At 52.9% G+C, this 20,776-nt stretch overlaps 1 protein-coding gene and 1 long non-coding RNA gene across 4 annotated transcripts; one reads left to right on the forward strand and one right to left on the reverse strand.

The window, feature by feature from the left end:
- Window positions 1-166: 166 nt before the first annotated feature.
- Window positions 167-7,014, forward strand: LOC120621088 (uncharacterized). Of its 2 annotated transcripts, XR_005658080.1 has the most exons (4): window positions 167-355; window positions 3,414-3,601; window positions 5,983-6,150; window positions 6,630-7,014. It is a non-coding gene; the product is annotated as an uncharacterized LOC120621088 (long non-coding RNA). The 2 variants fall into 2 exon arrangements; XR_005658079.1 differs by having other exon boundaries at window positions 5,983-7,014.
- Window positions 4,832-19,435, reverse strand: P2RX1 (purinergic receptor P2X 1). 2 transcript variants are annotated; one of them, XM_039886402.1, is made up of 12 exons: window positions 18,594-19,435; window positions 10,315-10,462; window positions 9,968-10,039; window positions 9,466-9,535; window positions 9,113-9,209; window positions 8,717-8,797; window positions 8,324-8,465; window positions 6,589-6,716; window positions 6,048-6,138; window positions 5,578-5,643; window positions 5,103-5,204; window positions 4,832-4,977 (listed from the first exon to the last, which is right to left on the reverse strand). In XM_039886402.1, exons 1-12 carry the CDS (start codon window positions 18,728-18,730, stop codon window positions 4,912-4,914), a joined length of 1,200 nt encoding a protein of 399 aa, XP_039742336.1. In that variant the 5' UTR covers window positions 18,731-19,435; the 3' UTR covers window positions 4,832-4,911. The 2 variants fall into 2 exon arrangements, with proteins under 2 accessions (XP_039742336.1, XP_039742335.1); XM_039886401.1 differs by having other exon boundaries at window positions 9,466-9,580.
- Between the last annotated feature and the right edge of the window lie 1,341 nt (window positions 19,436-20,776).

Genomic DNA, 20,776 nt, shown 5'->3' on the forward strand with positions numbered 1-20,776 from the left:
TCGCTTCCCCGCCCTCCGCCGCGCCCGGCCCGCGCTCATTGGCCAGGCCGCGCGGCTCCCCTGGCGCCACCCAATCAGAGCCCGAGACTCTCGCCCGGCTCCTGGAGGGGTGGGGCCGCGGCAGGCTGGCGGCTCCGGAGGGGCCCCTCCCCTTGCGGCGGGGCCGGGCCTTGTCACGCCCCCGACGCCCTACTGAGGGCTGCCTGGGATACCCCAAAGCCCTCCAGGTTGCGGCATGAGCCTCTTAGCTGGGCCTGGAGGGTACGGGTGCTTCTCCCAGGAAACCCTTTGTCCCCAGCATTTCGGCCTGGCCGGGGCAAGAGAGCCCCTCCCCGGGGAGGAGAGTTGAGACGAGGTGCGTACTAGGGGAGGAGCAAGGCAAGGCGAAATTGGATACGGAGGATGGGGTCGAGGCCGAAGGCCGGGGAGAAAGGCCTTGAATGGCAGTCAGGAGGTTAGCCATCTGCTGGGTGGTAATAAGGGAGAAGCTTTCATGTTTGGAGAAGGGCTCTGTGAGCAGGCGGTAAGAATGGCCTAGCTGGGCCAAAGGGAATGGAGAGGACGCCACAGGACGACCTGACCTTCACGGTGGTTGTTCCTGGGGACTCTGCCCCCAGTCTCTCGCTTAGCGAACTTACCAACTCTTGATTCAGTTACATTAAGTTCTCCACTTGTGAATCCTTCGGCACCTCACTCCACCACTTGCCCAAGAGAGAACCACATATCACTTCCTCAAACCTGGCCTCTTGTATCCCTGTCTCCATCTGGAACCAGAAACCTGGGAGTTATCATAGCCTATCGTTTTCCTGCCCTAATCAGTCGATCACCAAACCCTGCCCATGCTTTCTCCTAAATATCCCTGGAATCCAACCACTAATCTTCACCTCTCTGTTCCTCCCTTAATTCAGGCCACCATCATCTTGCACCTGGATTGCTACTGCAACCTCTTCATTGGCCTCCCATCCCTATCTAGTCTCATCACCCCACCCCATCTGGCAGCCAGAGCAGTCTTTCAGAAACACAGGTCCAACGAGTCAGCTTCTGCCTAGGAATCTTACATAGCTCACCAGTACCCTGGGAATAGGTCTAGTCAAACCCTCCATGACCTCAGTCCTAACCACCTGCCTGTCTAACTCCTTTCAGGACTTGGTTCAATGTGCATCTGCCAGGAACTCTTCCCTCTCATCTTGCTGCCCAGTGTAGATTAGCAGCCCCTCCTAGGGCTTCGTTATGAGTATCTGTTTACCTGCTTGTTCCACTTCTGGACTGGGAGCTCCTTAAAGCCAGGGATTGTGCCTGATTCATCCAGCACATAGCCTGACACATTGCGTAGGTGCTCAAAAAGTGTTTGTCGAATGACTAACTAATTGGATATGGTAATTAGGGAGTTGGATATGTGGGGTTGGAGTTCAGGAAAGAGGGCTGGGCCAGCAAGACAGTTTTGGAAGTTGTCAGAAAGGACCCATAGTTGTAAGTAGAACCATAGGGAGAGGGTAAGATAACTCACAGCAAATAAAACGGGACAAGAACAGAACACTCACTTTTTTTTTTCCCTTCTTTAATTCTCCCCCCTGCCCCCCCCCCACTTCCACCCCTGACTTGGATGTTGCCGTTTCCCCTTAAGAACTGGATCTCTGAAGGCAGGGTGTCTCCTCTCACACGCTCGCAGCATGCACTGGAGGCCTGGCACCCCCAGCGCACCCCAGGGGCCTGGCGTACCTGGGGCCTGGCACACCTGGGGTATGGTCCGTGGGGGGTGAACCCAGGCCCTTCTGCGTATAAAGCAGACGTGCTAACCACTAAACTATGGCGTCACCCCCCAAAACGCTCACTTTTAAAGGGGAAAGATTTCTGTAACAGGTAGGATCAGTTTTGACTTAGGTAACAGAAATTCCACTTAAGAGCCTCAGGGAAGACAGTCCTGGGCTGGTATGTCAGCTGCACTCCACAAAGACCTCCCAAATGTGGCTCTTTCCACTTACTGCTCCAGCAACCTCTGGGTTTGACACTTGTCCTCATGGTTCAGGGTGGCAGCTCATCACATATGAGCTCCAGCTATCACATATGCATTCCAAGCAGTGGAATGAAGACACAGATGAAAACAAAGAATCTACACCAGCTCTTTTTTAATGAAAGTTCCCAGAAGGTCTCACATGACACTTTCACATACATCTCATTAGCTAAAACTTAGTCACATGACCAGACCCAGCTGCAAGAGGAGGCTGGGATTGCAGCTTTTATTCTAGGCAGCCACATACCCAGCCAAGAACCAAAGGTTATATCACTGCAGAGAGAATGGATATCCAGGGACAACTAGCTGACTCCACCATTGAAAGAGAGGATAGAGCACTACTATGTGCCAAACTCTGTGCTAGGCACTTTCATATCTTACTCCAATCTGAGTAAAGGCTATTATTATCCCTGACTCAAAGAGGAGTCTTGGAGAGTTAAGCAACTTGTCCGAGGACACACAGTGACTTGTGGCAGAGCTTCAGTGAAAGCCTGTCTTTTCCCTACATAGTGCTGGCTGGAAAATTAGGAGAGGGTGGGTCCTAAAAGCTGCTGGAAGAAAATCTTTCAACAAAAGAGGGCTTGGTCAACAGTGTCAGATACCGACAGGCCAAGCAGGATATAGTCGAAGTGTCTGCTTAGATTTGGCAACAAAGGTGCTCCTGGTAACTTGGCAAGGGCATCTAGGAGAAGCGGAGGTGGGGCTGGAGGCCAACCGCAGAGGGTGGGACACATAGGAAAGTGTAAACTGGTCTTTCTGGAATGTTAGCAGTGAAAGTAGAGCAGACAGAGCTGCAGGGGAACATGAGCCTGGAGGAGGCAGAAGAAGGGAACAAATACAGGAGTGGGAGAGAGAAGAGGCAGTCTCTGCTGGGAGGTCTCTGGGTTGGGTAGAAGTGTTGGATACAAAGAAAGACTTCTCTACTTATTCAGGAGGGAAGCGGGCAGGAGGTGCAAAAATAGGTAGGTCTGGAGAAGAAAGAAAAGGAAGGAGAGGAAGTTCCTGTCTTGTAAAATCTGAAGGATGGTTCTTGGCAAGGAAAGAGGGCAGAAAGCCAAGGGTCTGAGGGAAAAAGGAGGGGCTAGCCTGTGCTGTCCAACTTGGTAGCCACTAGCCATGTGTGGTCATTTAAATTAATTAAAAGTTAATAAAACATTTCATTCCTCAGATGTACGCATCACATTTAAGTCCTCAGTGGCCACATGTGATTAGTGACTACTATATCTGGCAGCACAGATGTAGAACATTTCATCATTGCTGTTGGACAGCACTGATCTAGACAGAGCATGGTGCCCAGAGACCCTGCCTGGCTGTAAGTCCAAACTGGAGGTCATGCCCACAGCAGGGCCCCAGAAGAATCCTCCCATACTGTCTTCATTTAAGACCTTCCTTCCCTCTTTAGGATTCCCTCAGATCTCCTTCCTGGGACAGCCAACCGCTTCCTCACTTCTGCTTTCATGAGGCTGCTCCTGAGGCTCTCTGCCTATCCCAGTGCCAGGACTCCTACAGCATGGGAAGGGCTTGCGGAAGGATTGGGAAGAGCTACAATGCTCAGGGTTGTGCCAGGACAGTAGGAGCCCATGGATAGAGGTGAGCTGACCCCCAGCACTGACTCCACTGGGCTCAGGGCAAAGCGTCGGCTCAACACCACCCAACAACAGATCCAGAAGGACCTCAAAGATTGCTCAATTTAACACCACATTTCACAGATGGGAACACTGAGTTTCAGAGAGAGCTGGGTAGAAAGTGCAGAAGGCAGAGGTTTATCCTCATTCCTTTACTTGTACTCCACCCTTTGTTTTCCCCAGACCTTGTGTTCAGACAGAGCTGGGAGCTGGGGCTAGGCCACAGGTAAGGAGCCCAGGATTAGACCAAAGCTCCCACCTGACCAGAGGTAGCTGAATAAGATTGATGGCTAAAGGGGATGTCTCAGCCTGATATGCTTGGGGAGAAGCATTTCCTATGGAAGTGACGTGGCATCGACCAGGTATCTGTGCTTGGGGGAGTAGATGTGTTCAGATGGTTGTGTCTACAGGGCCCAAGCTGGTCAAACGTGTGGCTAGGAGGGAGATATGCATTTGGGTGAGTGTGCACGAGACACCTTGTGGCTTCTGAGCACACCATAGACCTGCTCACTACTGGCACCTGCCGGGTGATGCCGGCCCAGGCTAAGTCTGATACCTGATGTGGAGCAGCAACAGGTCACAGCAACAGGAGCATTTTAAAAATAGGTCCTTAAAATTGCCTGGGGAGTTTGCTGTCCTTACAGATCATATGACCAGCTCCGGAGATTCTGGTTCAGGAGGTCTAGGGTGGGCCCAGGTACCTGCACAGTTGATAAGCTCCCCAGGGAAACCTGAGACTAGTAAGAAACAGGGCTCAAGCAGAGCTATCCAATAGAACTTTCTATGGTGCTGAAAATGTCCTGTGCGGTCTAACATGGCAGTCACCAGCCATATATGTTTACTTAGCAGTTGTAATGTGACTAGTTTGAGGAACCGAAGTTTTTATTTTATTTAATTTTAATTTTACTTTAAATAATCACCCATGGCTAGTGGCCACCACATAGGAGAGCACAGGTCTAGAGATATGAGACAGTGGCATGGATGAGGGCCCAGAGAGAGAAGCACAAAGCTCCAGTACAGGAGTGTGAGAGAGGCCCCGCCCAGCCACAGCCCTTCCACACCAGGAGAGGCTGAGGCTGGGGTGAGGTTCTCTTGACAAGGTGCAGAGTTGGAGCCAGAGCTCAAAATTGTGCAAGTCTCTCCCAGTGTCCACCATGAACTATCGGCAACCCAGTGTCTGCCTAGCTGAGAGAGTTCCTGAGGAGACCCCTCTGCTCTGGCTGGGACCCCATCAGGGCCTCACGCTGTGTCCAGTCAGGAGTTGAGGGCTGAGGGTCAGGATGTCTTCATGTTTTCCTGTAGGCCCAGGGTGGAGCTGGTGGCTGCGGGGTCATGCTCACCCTGTGGGAGCATTGAGGGTAATAAAAGTCAGCCAATAAAAGTCAGCCTCAGGGGAGCGGCTGGCTCCCCACCACAGACACACTGCCCAACCTCTCTGAAGGGCCCAACTCAGGGAGTTCTCTTACCGCCTCTGGCCTCATGTCCTCCGCATACTTGAACTTCTTTTGCTTGTAGTAGTGCCTCTTGGGCAGGATGTGGAGCAGCAACAGGTCACAGAGAACTGTGGCCTGGGGACAGGAAGGTGGTGGATAGAGCATGGGAATCTGGGAGCAGGGACAGAACCCTCCACATCCCACCTCAGTCCTAACTGACTTTTGGGGCCTGGCTGAATCCTGCCCTATCCAGACCTCAAGTCTCAGAGGATGGGGAAGTACTGCAGGCCCCTCGGGAGACAAACACCATCCCATTCCACCTCTGTCCTGCCCCAGCTCTGGGCTTTGGTTTCCTCAGACATACTGTGGGTCTAGGAGGGGTGGGGTCAGCTCAATAAGGATGAACAATTATGGTCAAGTTATAGAGTGAGAGACTTGTTGCTGATACTGATGTGGGGGAGAGGAGGGACTGACCCCAGCACAGTGATCCCATGTCGCCAGCACTTACCACCCCAAAGATGCCAATCCCAGAGCCAATGGTAGTCATTGTGGGGATGATGTCAAACTTCCCAGCCTGGTGGCAGGACCCAGGAGAGAAGGGTTAACAGTCAGAAAAGGTCTGGTTGAAAAGGCCTTCCTTAGAAGCCATAAGGCCAGGCCTGGGGCAAGGGGGCCAACCCCTCCCACTGTCAGCTGGCCCCACAGCCTGCTGCCAAGGGTCTGGTTCCACATGGCAACTCAGCTTCTTGTAAGGCTTTGACCTTGACTCTGCCTCCCTGGACACAGGGAGATAGTGGAGGAGGTACAGTCACAGGCTGGAAGCCTTGCCCTCATTGGTCCCCAGGGCTATCTGTTATTAGAAATAGAACTGCTGGATGAAGCCTATCCAACTTCCTGTCATCTTTAACCACAGATGCCTAATAGGCACTTACAGGATCCAAGAATGTGCCTCTGGCTGCTGCTCGCACTGACACTTACCTTGCCATCCACGAGGATGTCAAAGCGAATCCCAAACACCTTGAAGAGGTGCCGGTGGTTGGTCCTATTCTCCACGAAGTGCCTGGCAAACCTTGGGGAAGAGGTGAAGTTGGAGGGAGATGACAGAGAACTATCTTGGGTTGGGAGTTTACAGAGCATCGGGGATACAGTGTCCCTTAGAGATCTATAAGGACAGCCCTACGTCCTCCAACATTATATAAGGGGGAGCCATAGGTAGGATCCCAGACCTCATTCCAGGAATGCAGTACTCAACCCCCACCCTGACTCCTGATGTGAGCAATTCCCCCAACCAATCCTGGCCAGGTGGGCCTCAAGGTGACTGAGAGCCAGGGGCAGGGGCTCAGGGCTCCAAGGTCTTGCTCCCTGCTGGCTTCCTGCTTGTCCAATCCCAGGAGGTCAGGAGCTGCCCAGGCTCTTCCGCTCCCCTCCCAGGGACACTTACTTGGCCCAGAGGGTTCTGGGAATAGGAAAGCCCACAGGATCCCAAGGAAGGGTGCACTGATAGAGGTCTGGCAGGCACCTGAAGTTGAAGCCTTGAGACAGATTTTTCTCCTCATACAGCCCGTGGAACTCATAGATGGGTTTGCAGTGTCGTACGTTCCAGTCCAGGTCACAATTCCAGTCAATGGTGATGCCCACCACCCCGCCCTGCCAAGGACACAGGCATGTAAGATCTGGAGTTTCAGGATTAAGAAGCAGCTGTCTTGCAGCTGGTGTCAGCATTCTCTTGAAGGTTTTTTATCTTGAGAAGAGATACTGAGAAGCTGCTTCAGTGTCGAGGTCCTGTCACCCTCTCTGGCTCTATCTCCCGCCCATCACACTCCGGCTTTCTGACTATTTCTATAATACATCAACTTCTTCCTACTTCAGGGCCGTTGCACATGCAGTTCCCCCGGTTCCTCATAAGGCTGGCTCTTTCTCATTCTTTGGTCACTTCTCCTGAGAGGCCTTCCCTGACCATCACCCTAAATATGTTCCTGTTATTTCCCCTGTGTTTTTTTCTGGAACACGTGTCACTTTTAATCATATTTTATTTTGTGTGATTATTTATTAACCCATCTCTTCCAAGACCATAAGCTCCATGAGGGTGGGGCTGTCTGTCTTATTCACTGATTCTTGATTTCTTAGCACAAGTCATAGTGTGGGAGGCAAGTGAATAGTTGTTGAATTAAAGAATGAGTCTATAGAGACATGGGCTTGGAGAAGAAAACTTGAGAAAGCGAAGCTCCTCCAGTCCAGGCAAGGATCAGGGACAGGCGGGGGTGGGCTGGGCAATGGAAGTGTTGAGAAGTGGTCAGAGCAGGTGAGGAGCTGGACAACTAGGCAGGAAGCTGGTACCTGTAGATGGTGGTGATGAGTGAGAAGTTCCCAGTGGGGGAGGCATGGAGATTTTTAGGAACAAGGAGGTCTATCATTCAGCTTTCTGGTCCTGTGTGTTGCTATAGTATAAACCCTCTCCAGGAGTGGGCAAACTGAGGCCCGAGGCCTGAATGTGTTTACCTGTTGCCTGTGGCTGCTTTTGCCCTCCTGCAGCTGACCTGAGTAGTTGGAGCAGAGACCACATGGCCTGCAGAGCTGAAAATACTTACTCTCTGGCCCTGCTCTAGACAAATGTTTTGTGAATTTGTGTGTGTATGTGATGTCATAGAAAAGGGGCTGATTCCATCCCTGAATAGGCATTGCAGGAACAGGATAATAAAGACTACATGGGAACTTGTACATTGAGTTGCCATGTGCCAAGCAGTACAGAAGTGCTGTCCCATGCATGAACTCAATTGATCCTCAAGACAACGCCATGAGACAGGTACTATTATTGCCTCCTCTTTGCAGGCACAAAAGCTCAGGTACACAGAAAGTAAGAGACTTTCTGAGGTCACATCGCTCCTTAGAGGCAAAATTGGAATTTAAACCTAGTCAGACAGGTCTGTGCTGCTTATGAGGTACTGCTTCTCTTGGAACCCCAGGTGACTGTGTGGATCTCGGCCTCTGGAATTCCCAGAGACCTCGGCAAATGTCCAGGTGACAACATCTGCCCACATCCATTCATTCTGGACACCTCCTCTGTGCCAGGTCCATGCTAGACTGTGCTAAAGACACAGACCTGACCCTCAGGGGCTCCCAATATTAGGGGATAGATCCAAACATATACTCAGCCCACACCAGGGAGGCTGGAGTGGGGATTAACTGGGCCCGAAAAGCTCTTATTGTCCTGATGATCTCGGGGCTCAGCCCTCCCCACTCGCCTGGCACAATACCTTCTCAGCCAGGGTGCTAAAATTCTGTCCTGACTGTTGTACCACGTAGCCGAGATTGAAGACAGGGCACAGCGGGTGTGAGGTTTTATGATACAGGCAGGTCTTCATGTAGGTGGCATTCACCTCCTCCACCAGGTTGCGCCTATGGGACAGAGGGCATTGGCGGCAGCAGTATGCCTGCTGGGACAGTGCCCACCATGCCCTGAAGCTCTGGGGATCCCTCACAGGCTCCAGAAATGCCCCTTCCACAGCCCTTAGAAACTGAAGGCAGCCCACCCCAGGGGCCCGGTCTCTGGAGTGAAATCAGTAGGAGTGGAGGATGACAGAGGCAGTTGAGATCAGCAGGAGCAGCCTCTGGAAGCCACCTGCATTTTGCCCTCTTTTCCCACAAACCTGTTGACCTTGAAGCGTGGAAAACTGATGCTGTTCTTGATGAAGAGAGTGAAGTTCTCGGCTTCTTGGAGAAGGGCAGGGCTGCAGGAGACAAAATTCACTCACCACCTTCTTCCCATGAGTTCCCCATGTGCCTGCCAGAGATGGCACTGTGTGTGGGAGCCTATGGGATCCTCCTGGGGTCGTGGATGGATGGAGGGATGTGTATACTGTAATGGTGGATTCTCAGTCCCCTTGACCAGGGGCTAGAGGGCTCTCTGGCCTGAGCTCCACAGATGGGGTGAGAGTGGGGTTGGAAGAAGGAGGTCCTGATCCTTTCCAGAGCATGGACCCAGATGCCCCTCTGTTTGGGCTTGGGGACTCTGCTCCCAACTTCCTGGAAGGACAGGGCATTACCGTGGGATGTCGTCATCCACTTCCACGGGGCACCAGCCAAAGATCTCACAAGTCTGCACAGTGTTGTTGAAGGCCACACACTTGCCCGTGCGGATGCCTGGAGGGAGGGAGAAACCCCTGGGTGCCCAACCCAAGCTGGGGGTGCAGAGGAGGCCCCCCCATGTCCTACCCCTAGGGCTCCTCATGATGGAGCACCCAAGAGCAGAAGCTTGAACACATAAATGTGGCTGGGTCTGGGACAGGTCCAACCAAGGTCAGGATGGCAGAAAGGGAGAGGGCAGAAAGGACTTTCTGGTGGAGGAAGCCTGAAGCTGAAAGGGCTGTGAAGGGTGACAGGAAGAGGCCAACCTTACCTTGGGCCTTCCTTTCTGCCTTCCCTGGAGTGCAGCCACTGTCATTCTTGCACGTGCCCCCTTCTGGATTCTGGGGGAGGGGAGAGCTGCTAGCCCTAGGTCCTTGGCTAGAGTCCTGAGAAGACACCCTCCACCCCACCAAGGGTCCAGGGAGGGCACAGGGCAGTCTCAGATGCCTTTGAATTGACACCTGTTCAAGGCCTCCTTCACCCAGTGCCCTCCCAGGACCCCTCTAGGCTCCTGCCCAGCTGCCCCATTGCTGATGTCAGCTGGCAGGTTGGGTGGGTATTGAGGCTCAGCATCCTGCTTAGCACACAGCTGAGAGAGAAGCCTCAGCACTGCCAGTGGTGGCCTCTTATTTTGTGTAAATCTATGCCCGAAATTCCACCACTGTAGCCCCTGCAGGGAGCCTATCTAGCTTCACCTCCAAAGCCCAGGGAGACCTCCTTTTCCACGTTACTTTCCCCTGTGGGTTGAAGAAGGGGGCATGGACAGTCCTTACCTCTGCACAGTAGCCTTGAGTCTGCTGGGGGGTCGCAATAAAATTTGTCATGACCACGAAGGAGCTGTCTCCCTGGAAGCGAGGGACAGGGCTCTGAGCTGGGGGAACAGCCCTGAGAACCCAAGCACTGCCCCAGCAGTCCCTGGAACCCACGTGATACTCTATACCCCATGACATCAGAGTGGGGTTATATTAATAGGCTGTTTCTGCCTTTCACTCACAGTTAGGGAAACTGAGGCCCAGAGAGAGATAGGAGCTGAACTGATCCCACAGCGAGGCGGAAGAGAGCCCAACGTAATTCTGAGCCAGTCCCTGTCAGTAGAACGAATACACCTGTGTAAGCTCACCTGGGCTGGAAAGACGTAGTCAGCCACGTCCCAGACCTGGGGGCCCAGGCCCGGGAACTGTGTCATAGCCAGACCCTTGAGTTTCACAGACACGCTGCTGATGAGGCCACTGGAGGACTGGTAGCCCTTCTCGTAGACAAAGACCCACCTGCAGAGGGTTGGGGGCAGAAGGGTCATTGAAAGATGGCATGTGTGTATGTGGACCATGGTTAAGCCTTTTCCCTTGCCTTCCCCAGATGCATCTCTGAGCCACTCTCTGCTCCTAAAGGTACATCAGTACAAAGGACAGAGAGCCTCACCTGCCTCCCCCAACTGGCCCATGCTTGAAGTCCTATCATCTTTTCACTATGAAAATACTAATTCCCAGGGAGAAGACTCACTGAAGGACTCTTTCAGATCCTTTTCCAGAGCAGGATTTGCTGGGGCCTGGAAGCCAAGCTTCTTGAACCCCAATCCTCTTTCTAAGAATACTCCATCCTTCCCGAGGTCCTCCCACTTGAGAAACAGCAGAGCATGATGGCCCAAAACCTGGCAGCACATGGCCCCCAGTTGAGGCCCTGTGGGAATGGCCCAGGCTGGAGGCCTCCCAGCTTTCTCGAGAAATTCTGGCCTTCCCTTGCCACCATCAAAACCCCTATTCCTTTGGGTTTTCCACTTTCAATCTAGGAGGTTCAGCCAGGCCTGCCGCCCTTCTAGCTCCAGGCTCGCTAATCAGTGTTCCATCACCTGAGCACCCGTGATGGGCCTGAGGACGGGTACGTGATTTGGGGAGTTTCAACAGTGAGGCCAGGATTTTTCTTGGAATTACTGGGAAAGAGACAGCCTCTTTGCTGGGTGGCTAAGCAAAGTGGCCACAAAACCAAAACTATGGTTAGTCATCATTGCCACCTCATGGAGAGAACAAGAAAGCCAACTTAGAGGAAAGCCAGGCCAGGAAATGGAGAGGGGCAGACTCCTACCATGGTGTTTGAGCACCAGGACCCAGCCATGCCTAAAGCATGAAAAATCTACTTCTGGACTTTTCAGTTGCATGAACTAACAAATTCCCTTCCTCTACGTAAGCCAGTTTGGGTGTGGTTTCTGTTGCTTACACCTGAGAGTCATGGATAACACTTCTCTCCAGGGCAGGGTCCTATTCCTCAGTGAAAGACTCTTCATGGAGATTCATGTGACTCTGTGTGTGTGTCCCTGGTGCCCATCAGAGTGTGCAGCTGTTTATCTCCAGGGCAAATCTGCGAGTGAACCTGTGGCTGTGTCTGACTGTGGGCAGGTGTCTTTATGCCCCCTCACCTCTAGCTCTACCTATACCCCCCAACCCCCCGCCATCCGCCTGTCCACGCAGAGCTCAAAGCCCCTCGCTGTGCCTTAGAGCTCAAGCCTGGTAACAGAATTCTCTAGACCTCTTAGTCCCAGAGTCACTGCTAGCTCTCTAGGGGCTTTGTCCCTGCTCCAGACCCCAGGAAGGCAGCCCACCAATGTCCTCTTCTTACTTTGCATGATCCACTTCTTTCTTTCTCCAAGACCCTCCCCGAGGCTGACATTAGAGCCAAGCCACCCCCACCTTCAAGCTAAAGCATGGTCACTGCTGCCCCCTGCAGGTCCCAGATGGCAACAGGCAAGGCATGACAAAGGCCCTCAATTCTCAGTGTCCAGAGCCTGTCTGACTGCCTCCAGCCCCATCAGGGAGAGTGGGGGCATCATCCAACATCCCATCTTCCTTAGGTTCCTTCCTCCAGGATGGCCTCTGGCTTTATGCCCAAGCTCGAAGGAGCTGTTGGGAAGTGATGTTGGAGCTGCTTCATATTCTGAACTCCCCAGCAGGAGAGGTCACTGACCTCCTTCTTGGCACCCTTAACCCTGGATCCCCGGCAGCATTTGCCAACAGCACCTTCTCACAATACAGATGGGAAAACTGAGGCCTAAGGAGTATCTCTCCCAAGTCAGAGACAGACCCCAGGCTCAGGGCCCACAGCCCAGGACTCTGCCCATCTCCATTGAGTAGCCAGGCATCAGCATGTCTGCCAGAAGCCAAGAGTACATAACACGGAGGCTGCACACTGAAGCTGATGCAGCCACTTCCAGGTATCTGCACTGTCATCCACCCAGCTGTCAGTCTGGGGGTCAAAGGGAAAAGTCAAATCTGGCATCGATGACCTCATTTCTGATTATGCTAGAATGACCGTGGTGCCAAGCTCACCCCTCTAAAGCCTCGCAGTCGCCACCCTGGGGAGGCTACCAAGGCCTTGATGCCAAAGACTGACATCTTCAGAAATCCCTCCCCTTCCAGAAATTCTCCTTCCCATTCTTTCCATCTCTTCCTTAGCAACACCCTATCCCAAGTCTCTCTTCTCCAGCGGCCCCTCATGGAAGAGGCCACACGGTGAATGGCCAACAGTGTGGCCTCTAAGGACAGAGAGACCGAAGTTCAGGAATCAGCACTGCTACTTATTAGCTATGTGGCTTTAGACTAAAGACTAAATCTCTCTGAGCCCTGGCTTTCTCAGAGATGATGGCACCTACTACAAAGATGCTGTTCATTCAATAAATATAAGCAAGGCCATCCCGTGCACAACGGTGGCCTGGGTCTCGGGAAGAAAAATAATCTAGGTGATTATTTGGGGGACATTCCCATAAGTTCTCCTTAAAGAAATCAGCATGCAGTGGGCACATATTAAATAATCCTCCTATTTTCATGTCTCTACTTCTTCTTCACCAATTCTTCTTTAAATGTCCATCTGCCCCCATCACCCTGGCCTTCATTCTCAGCCCAGGCAGAACCCTCTGTGAGCTGTCACAGACACACTGTACCCTTGGGTTCTATCTCTACTTCTGCACTCTCTCCCGAAATCTAATGCCATATATTCATTTAGTCATTCAACAAATATTTATTTATTCAACTCCTATTATGTGCCAAGCACTGTCCTAGGCACTAAAAATATGGACGTAAACAAAACAAACCAAAATTGTGTGCTCAAGGAACTTATATAAATGTCTATATCTCCCACTGCTTGGTGACACACATACCTTCCCCCTGCCCTCACTCCCTACCCCAGAGATCTCACAGGTACCTCAAACTTAAGTCAACCCTTTGGAAAACAGTCTGGTAGTTTCTCAAAAGGTTAAACATGGAATTACCATTTGACCCAGCAATTCCAGTCACATACCCAAGAGAACCGAAAACATACGCCCATGCAAAAACTCGCGCATGAATGTTCACAGCATTATTTGTAAGAGGCAAAAGTGGAAACAACGCAAATGCCCATCAATTGATGAGTGGATAATCAAAATGTGGTATATCCATACAATGGAATATTATCAACCATAAAAAGGCATGAAGTACTGATATATGCTACAACATGGATGGACCTTGCAAACAGTACGCTAAATGGAAGAAGCCAGACACGGAAGGCCACATATTATGTAATTTTATTTATATGAAATAAAAATAGGCAAAGTAGAATGTGGGAGGGGAAATGGGGAGTGATTGCTAAAGAGTACAGGGTTTCTTTTGGAGTAATGAAAAAGTCTGGAATTAGATAGTGGTAATGATAGCACAAATTTGTGATTCTACTAAAAACCACCTGATTGTACATTATTAAAGGGTGAATATTACGATGTGGGAATTATATCTCAAAACAAAAATTCGATGAGACCAACCTGAATGTCTCATCTCCCCACAGAATTCGTTCCTCAGGTGCCCTCATCATGAAGGATGGTGCAGGACTCACCCTGTCCTCTGGCTCAAAGCCTGGGCATCATCCTCCCACCCTCCCTCTCTTTCATACCCACATGCTTTGAATCCCTCCATTCTTCCTGCCTTCCCTTGGCTTTCATCTAAGGACCCAGAGGTGTTTGTTGTGGGGAGGCTGAGAGGAGCTGAGGCAGATGTTGGGGCAGCTCCAGCATGGGGCTGGGAGGACAGGTTGTGTGGCTGGTGGGACACAAGGTGCAACATAGGCCACAGGCAGGAGTCGACCAGACCTGGCACGTGCTACGAGGCGGAGCAGCCTTAGGGAGGAACAGGACCAGACTCCAGGACTAAGTTCAGAGCTGGGGCCCATGCTGGGAGCTCAGATGTTAATCAACATGCAGTCTACCAACAAGACAGGCTGACGATTTGTGTTTTTAAATTTTTGAATGAGTCGCCAACCTTTGAAAACCGAGAGGTTCTTTTCACCCATAAATTTCAATTTCCCACGGCTCCTGAAAAGTCAGAAACTCTGGCCATGCTGGGCACATGTCCTACTGCAGCAATGATGGGCAGAAGCTGAGCAGTGGCCACACCTGGTGTGGGGCTTGCCAAGATGGCGACCTCTGTGTTCCATGCTCACTGCTTCTGCCTTGGCCTCATCCTCTCCTCTCATCACAGCTGTCTTGCCTCTGGCCTCTACCCTGACCCCAGCACCTGTCTGCCCTGGACCTTCCCCGGCTTGACTCCTTTCCGTGTCTCCCATTCGCCTGCAAGAGACAGCCCATGCTCCTCAGCCCAGCATTAATTCGCCTGAACTGAGGTAGGGCTCCTCCTCACCACTCACCTCCCTTGGCTCCTTTCATGCCCTCCGCCCCCCCACCCCCCGCCCGACTCTTTTGCTGTTTTTTCCTGCCCCAGAACCTTTGATCACACTCTGCTTTCCAGCAGGAGCACCTGGACCAGGTGGGCATACAACTGGGTTCCACCAATTAGGGCATTCGTTTCTTGGCCACAATGATGGATTTTGAGATGGGCACATGACCCAACCCCGGCCAGTAAGAGTTGGACCCAGGACTTTTGTTGGAATGCTGGAGAAGAAAATGCTCTTGTGCCCCGGGGGTGACTAAGCTGGTAGGATGGCAGCCTGGAATTGCTGGGGGCCATTTGCCACTATGAGGACAGAGAGCCTACCTGGAATGAAGCTTCCACAAGGGAAAACAGAGCCGAGAAGAGAAGATCCTGGATAGCTTCACTGGAGAACCCAAATGGGACCCACCTAAACTCCTCGTCTCCTAGATGAGAGAGTTAGAACTTGCTTCTCCTGTGGAGGATCTAGTCAGGTCTAAAGCAGACATTGATTTTTCAGTTACATAAACCAATCAATATCCTACCCTTTCTTTTAAATCCAGCTTGATCAGGTTTCTGTCACTAGGAACCAAACGAGTTCTAGCTAATTCATCCTTATCTTCTCGCTCTCCCTTTGCCCACCCTGTACACCATCTCTGTCCCATGGAGCCCAGCATGGCACTAGGCATGGAGAAGATGCTATAGAAATGTCCCCAGATGTGTTTCCCAGGAATAATTTGTATCTGTTTGCATCCTTGGTTGGTGTGCTCCTAGATCCATTTGGAGATGTTAGAAGCACATAATTTTAAGAGCTCTGTGTGGGGGCAGAGGGAAGGGGTGACAATTGAGGTGAGAAGAGGCCCAGGGAGGACTGAGAGGAAACCCCCAGGCCTTCGTTCAAAGTTGGTTCCACCACTGTGTCACCTCCTCCAGGAAGACTTCCCAGGCTTCCCTCCCCAAGCGGCATTCACAAATCCCCTTAGGACTCTCCCGTGTGCTGCAGCTAGACTTTTTTCTTCCCTAGTCAGGGCCATGTCTCAGCACACCCCTTGTATGGGCCTGCTAGATCATGGAGATCAGCTCCACTACCTCCACACCTCCGGTCATCGAGAGCTCTAACTACAAATGAACCACCATAATTTGAGTCAAAATTGTCTTTGCTCAGCTGGGTAGGGCCTCAGGCCCACCTGCTCCCTCCACTTGCCCTGGACTCCCTGGAAGAGAGAGAACGCAGCCTCAGTTCCCCTCGTTGGAATCTGTTCGGGTTCTCGGCATCTCAGCCTCTCTGCCTCTGTAACTCTTTCTCTCCACGCCTAAGTCTCACAGCCCCTTTCTTCATCTGAGCGGCTGTACTCTAATGTCTGTCCCTCTGTCCAATTCCGTCTCTGTGGCTGCCCATCTCCCACCTGGGCTTTGCCTCTGTCTCTGGGGTCCAGGAGTCTGGCTCTTTTCCTATGCTCCACTCTGTTCCCCTGCAACACCCACAGGACCAGACATTCTGACAGACAGGGGCCTTGGAAAGAGGTGTGTGTGTGTGTGTAGGGGGTGGTAGTTAAAGGAAGTACATCCTTCCTCAGGAAAAAGAAACTATTGAGCCTGGGTGAAACATATTTAGAGGGGTTCCCCCACCTCTGCTCCATGGAACAGTTAGAAAACTGAGGCTTGAAAGAGAAAGACCAAGTCTAGGCTGATTTCAGTCTGCAACTGTGGGCACCTAGAGGACCAGTCAGTGCAGCTGTGGGCAGTGGCCAGACGAGGGCGCCAGAAACAACAGGGGTCACAACTCAAGCTGAGGCGCAAGCCTGGGCTTCAGGGTGGGGTTGGGAGGTGTTACAAGGGACCCTGCCTTCCGTCCTCTGATAGGAGCAGTCAGTCCCCTTCCTTGCGTATGTTTTCCTTCCAGGGTATCAAGGCCGACTTTGGAGCCACACAGCTGGACTGAAATCCTGGTTCAGCCTCTTTCTAGCTGTGAGATCCAGGCTACATCACTCAGTATTTCTGACCCTCACCAACGCGGAGGAGGCCACGACCATTTGGAAACTGAGTAGACTATCTTGAGAAGGAGGGAAGGGAAGGAAGGAGGGAGTGAGGCCCCCATCACTGGAGGCATACATTCAGGACTATATGTCGGCTTAGAGCATAAGCTGCAGCTGGGGGTGGGACGGAAGGACAGACCCTTTCCCTTTGACAGTCTGTGACAAACACAGAAGAGGGCCCTGGCTCTGCTCTTAGAGCTGACGCGAAAGCAGACGTAGGGAGCCATAAGGGCCACAGTGCAAACAACATTCTCCCAGCCTCTCCAGGTGCGGGGTGGGCAAGCAACCTCTTCCCTAGAGGGTCAGGAGAACCACTAATGGTGGACTTTTAGGCCCATCCTGTGCCTGGCATCACAGCATCAACGCCCCATTAGAGACGTCATCAGAGCCCTTGTGAGGTGGGAAAGGAGAAGGCAGAGCCAAGGCCCCAGGGGCCGGGAGGCCTCAGTTCTAACCAGGACTTGCAGCTGACCTCTCTGAGCCTCAGTTTCCCTCACAAGCTCAAATGACATTGCGGATATGTAATTGGTTTTTGAATAGGAGGGAGGTAGAGGCTGAAAAGTATCAGCGAGCTGGGTCCTGGCCCTGGCTCCACCTGAGTAGCTCTGAGGTCTTGGAGGCCAGGCTGTTTTGGATGCCAGAGGCCCTGGGGGAACCAGAACTCCGTTCAGCCTTCCTGAGCCCCAGTCAGCAGTTCTGGTTTTGTCCTACAGCAAAAATAAGGACATGGAGACCAGAGGGGCAGGGCCCTCAGAATCACACATAAATTCCGTGGCCTTGGGGCCTCCAGGAGCCCTTTGCAGAGTCACTTGTTAGTGGATACGGTGCTCCCCCTCACACACACACAGGGGCACATGCATCAGGCACCCAGCCACCTCAGTCATAGGGCATGCACATGTGGGCACTCAGCCCCAGGGACACACCCAGCAGCCACACCTATTGGGCACCCAGACCCATGAGGGCACATATACCCACGCAGAGCTCTAGGTGTGGCGCACATACATCCGCCCATCACACACACATGTGTACTCACACAAGCACACAAGTGTGCAAAACCCTGCCAAGCCTGTCTTGGCTCCCAGGACAGCCAGACTGCTTCAGCCCCTGTACTCCTGGGACAACAGGACAGGTCCCAAGATGCCCAGAAAAGAGATGTCATCCCTGAAACCAGAATGACCCCCAACCTGTGCCCGACATGTTCCCATTAAGGCACCAAGTATTCCAAATTTGAGGGTTTCTCGGCTCTGGGGATCTCAAATATCCTGAGATGCTTCTCATTTAGGCAGGCAGGTGGGAGCAGGGCCTGTCAGATGGGGTATATCTCTTAATATGGGCCTGGCTTGGCTGGGAAGTCAAAGGCAGAGGGACTCTGGCTGTGGCTCACTGGGGCCCTGGCCTCTGAAGCCACTCGCCACCTGAGGGAACCCTTAACAGTGAGTCAGTTCCTTAGAACCCAGCGGCTTTGCCTCTTGTTTGCCAGAGGACCCAGGGCAGGGCTTGCCCTTTCTGCCTCAGTGTTCCTATCTTGACAGTGAGTTAGCCGGCTTCCATTCCTTCTCAACAGCACCATGGGTTGTCAGGAAGGATGACAACCAATGGAGAGAAAGAGGGGCTCCCTGGGGTCATGGGGTACATCCCAGAGCCTGGAGGACAGGCCCAGGTTGGGGGCTGGTATAAGAGGGCAGCAGGGAGGGGCCCAGACTCACCCAACAACGTAGACCAGAACCACGAGCTGGATCAGGCGGAAGATGACGCCCACCTTCTTGTTGCGCACCAGTACCATTCGGGGAGTGTCATACTCAAAGAAGAAGGCGGTCAGCTCATCCTGGAGCCGCCGAGCCATAGTGGACCAGGCTGAGAGCCAAGAGCTGAGCCCCTGCACAGCTCTTGCTCTCTAGCTGAGCCAGACGCCAACACCCACGTCTACAGCAGAGCTTCTAGGGGCTTTCCAGCCCCTTACGAAGGGCAGGGCAGGGCAGGTGGGACCAGAGGTCAGGAGTCAGAGGTCAGTTGGAGGTGCTTGGGTTAGAAGGGAGAATCTTTGGGTGATCAGAGCAGCTCTTGGCCCCTGGCAGGCAATGAACTGTAGGCCAGCCGTGCCTGTGGACAAATAAATTCCCAAAGATAGATGGGGGTGGGGCTGGTAGGGCCACCCAGGCCCAGCCCCTCTGTCCCTCCTGGCTCCGCCTGGGCCCTGCTGGGCCTCCGGAAACAGAAACTGTTGGCAGGAAACCACCGGCCACCCGTCACAAGGCAAAGATAAAGCTGTCAGCCCCCCACGAACCTGGCAGAACAGGGCTGGGGGCTCGGGCCAGGGCCTGGGTGGAGTGGCCTCAGGCTGTAGCCTTCCTCAAACCAGGGACCCATCCCATATCCAAACATCCTCCCCACCCTACCTCTGCCCTAGATGTGGAGCTCAGCCCCTGGGGGCCTCCAGCCAGAAGGGCGGAAGAAAGAGGGCTGCTCCTGGTACAGCTGCCTGTCACTTCCCAACCTGTGGCAGGAGCCCCCACTCCTGCTCTTGTAGTCCACCTTCCATCCACCTGCTCCCTGAGTTCAAGCCTGGCCTGTGCAAAATCAACCTCAGCATCAGGCTAGCATCTCCGTTTCTTGACCTCTCCTCCCCGACCATCTGTCCTGTCCAAGTCACACCTCTACCTCCCTGAAAAGAGAAGAGGGAGTCAGGTGCCCAGACAAGGCAAGGGCCACATCTGTAACACATTACCATCGGGCTCCTTGAGACACAGCTGGGAAAAGCTGACATCAGACGGCCTCGTTTACCATCCCTGGCTCTGCCACTTGCTTCCTGTGGGGCCTTGGGTAAGCCGCCTGTTCTCCCTGTGAAATAGGGAGGATAATGGGATTTTCTTCATAGGTAGAGGCCTCGGGAGGAAGATGTCCTGACAACACTGATGACAGAGAACTTGAGGCCACTATTGAGCTTGGGATACAGCCCCTCTGTAGCCCGTGTCCTCAACCCCAATCCAAGCCCTAAATGCAGGGATCCCCGGGGGTTAGGGTGGCGTGGGGGTCCCTGCTAGTTCTCAGAGCCCTTAGAGCTGGAAGCCTCCCTCAATCTCCTGCCTCTTTTTGTACATGAAGAAAGTGGATCTCAGAGAGAAGAAGTTAGTTGCCCAAGCTCACCCTAGGCCATACCGAAGGCCCCTGCTTGAAGCAGGAAGGCTGCCCTAGCCAGCCCTCAACCAGGCTGGGTGTCCTCAGGGCTCCCTATGAAGACAGGAGGTAAAGCTGAGTGTTCTCAAAGACCCCACTTTCCCCCAGTTCACGTTGCTCCACCTTGAAGGCTGATAGGAGTCTTCTTCCTGGCAGGCCTTTAGCTGGGAAATTGCTCTGGGCAGGGAGCCAGGCCCCAGGCTGGGAACCCCGGCTGCCTGTCCGAGCTGAGCTTCTTTCTGAACAGCAAAGGATCCCACAAGGGGCAGACCCTCCTCTATCCAGCACCCCAGGCCAAACCCCCTGAACAATCCCCCAAACAGATCAGCCTCACCCCATGAAGAGTTCCTGCCAATCTTAAGCTCCATGGCCTGTCTGACGCCACCTTCAAGGGGGCCGGTGAGAACCACATCCTGGGCTTTTCTAAGAAAAATCCAGAGATGCTGGGAGCCAGAACTGTGGTGGCCACATTCCTTTTGCCCAGTCTTGACCCCAGACGAAAGGGCCTGTCTCCTTCCCAGTCGACCCCATGCCCCATGGCACTTGGACTAGCAGGCCTCAGAACATGAACTGCTTGCAATGGGGAGTGGGGTGTCTGAGCCATCTCTGTGTCCCACTTCACCCACACTTCCCCGACAGGCACACCACATTCAGGAGAGCAGCAGGTGCTAAATGAGGGCAGGAGTGAGGAGAAGGGGAGGGAGGGGAGGAAGTC

The sequence above is a fragment of the Pteropus medius genome, unplaced genomic scaffold (assembly GCF_902729225.1).
Source record: "Pteropus medius unplaced genomic scaffold, Ma_sr-lr_union100, whole genome shotgun sequence".
Taxonomy (NCBI): domain Eukaryota; kingdom Metazoa; phylum Chordata; class Mammalia; order Chiroptera; family Pteropodidae; genus Pteropus; species Pteropus medius.

Bases quoted from the DNA above. Each gene is read 5' to 3' on its own strand.
- P2RX1 (XM_039886401.1), bottom strand. From the start codon at position 18,730: ATGGCTCGGCGGCTCCAGGATGAGCTGACCGCCTTCTTCTTTGAGTAT. The intron at 9,581-9,967 runs GTAAGGACTGTC...GTGTCTTCTCAG, and splicing joins CTCAAGGCTACTGTGCAGAG to GACTCTAGCCAAGGACCTAG. The intron at 8,798-9,112 runs GTAATGCCCTGT...TGTCTCCTGCAG, and splicing joins GTGGATGACGACATCCCACG to CCCTGCCCTTCTCCAAGAAG.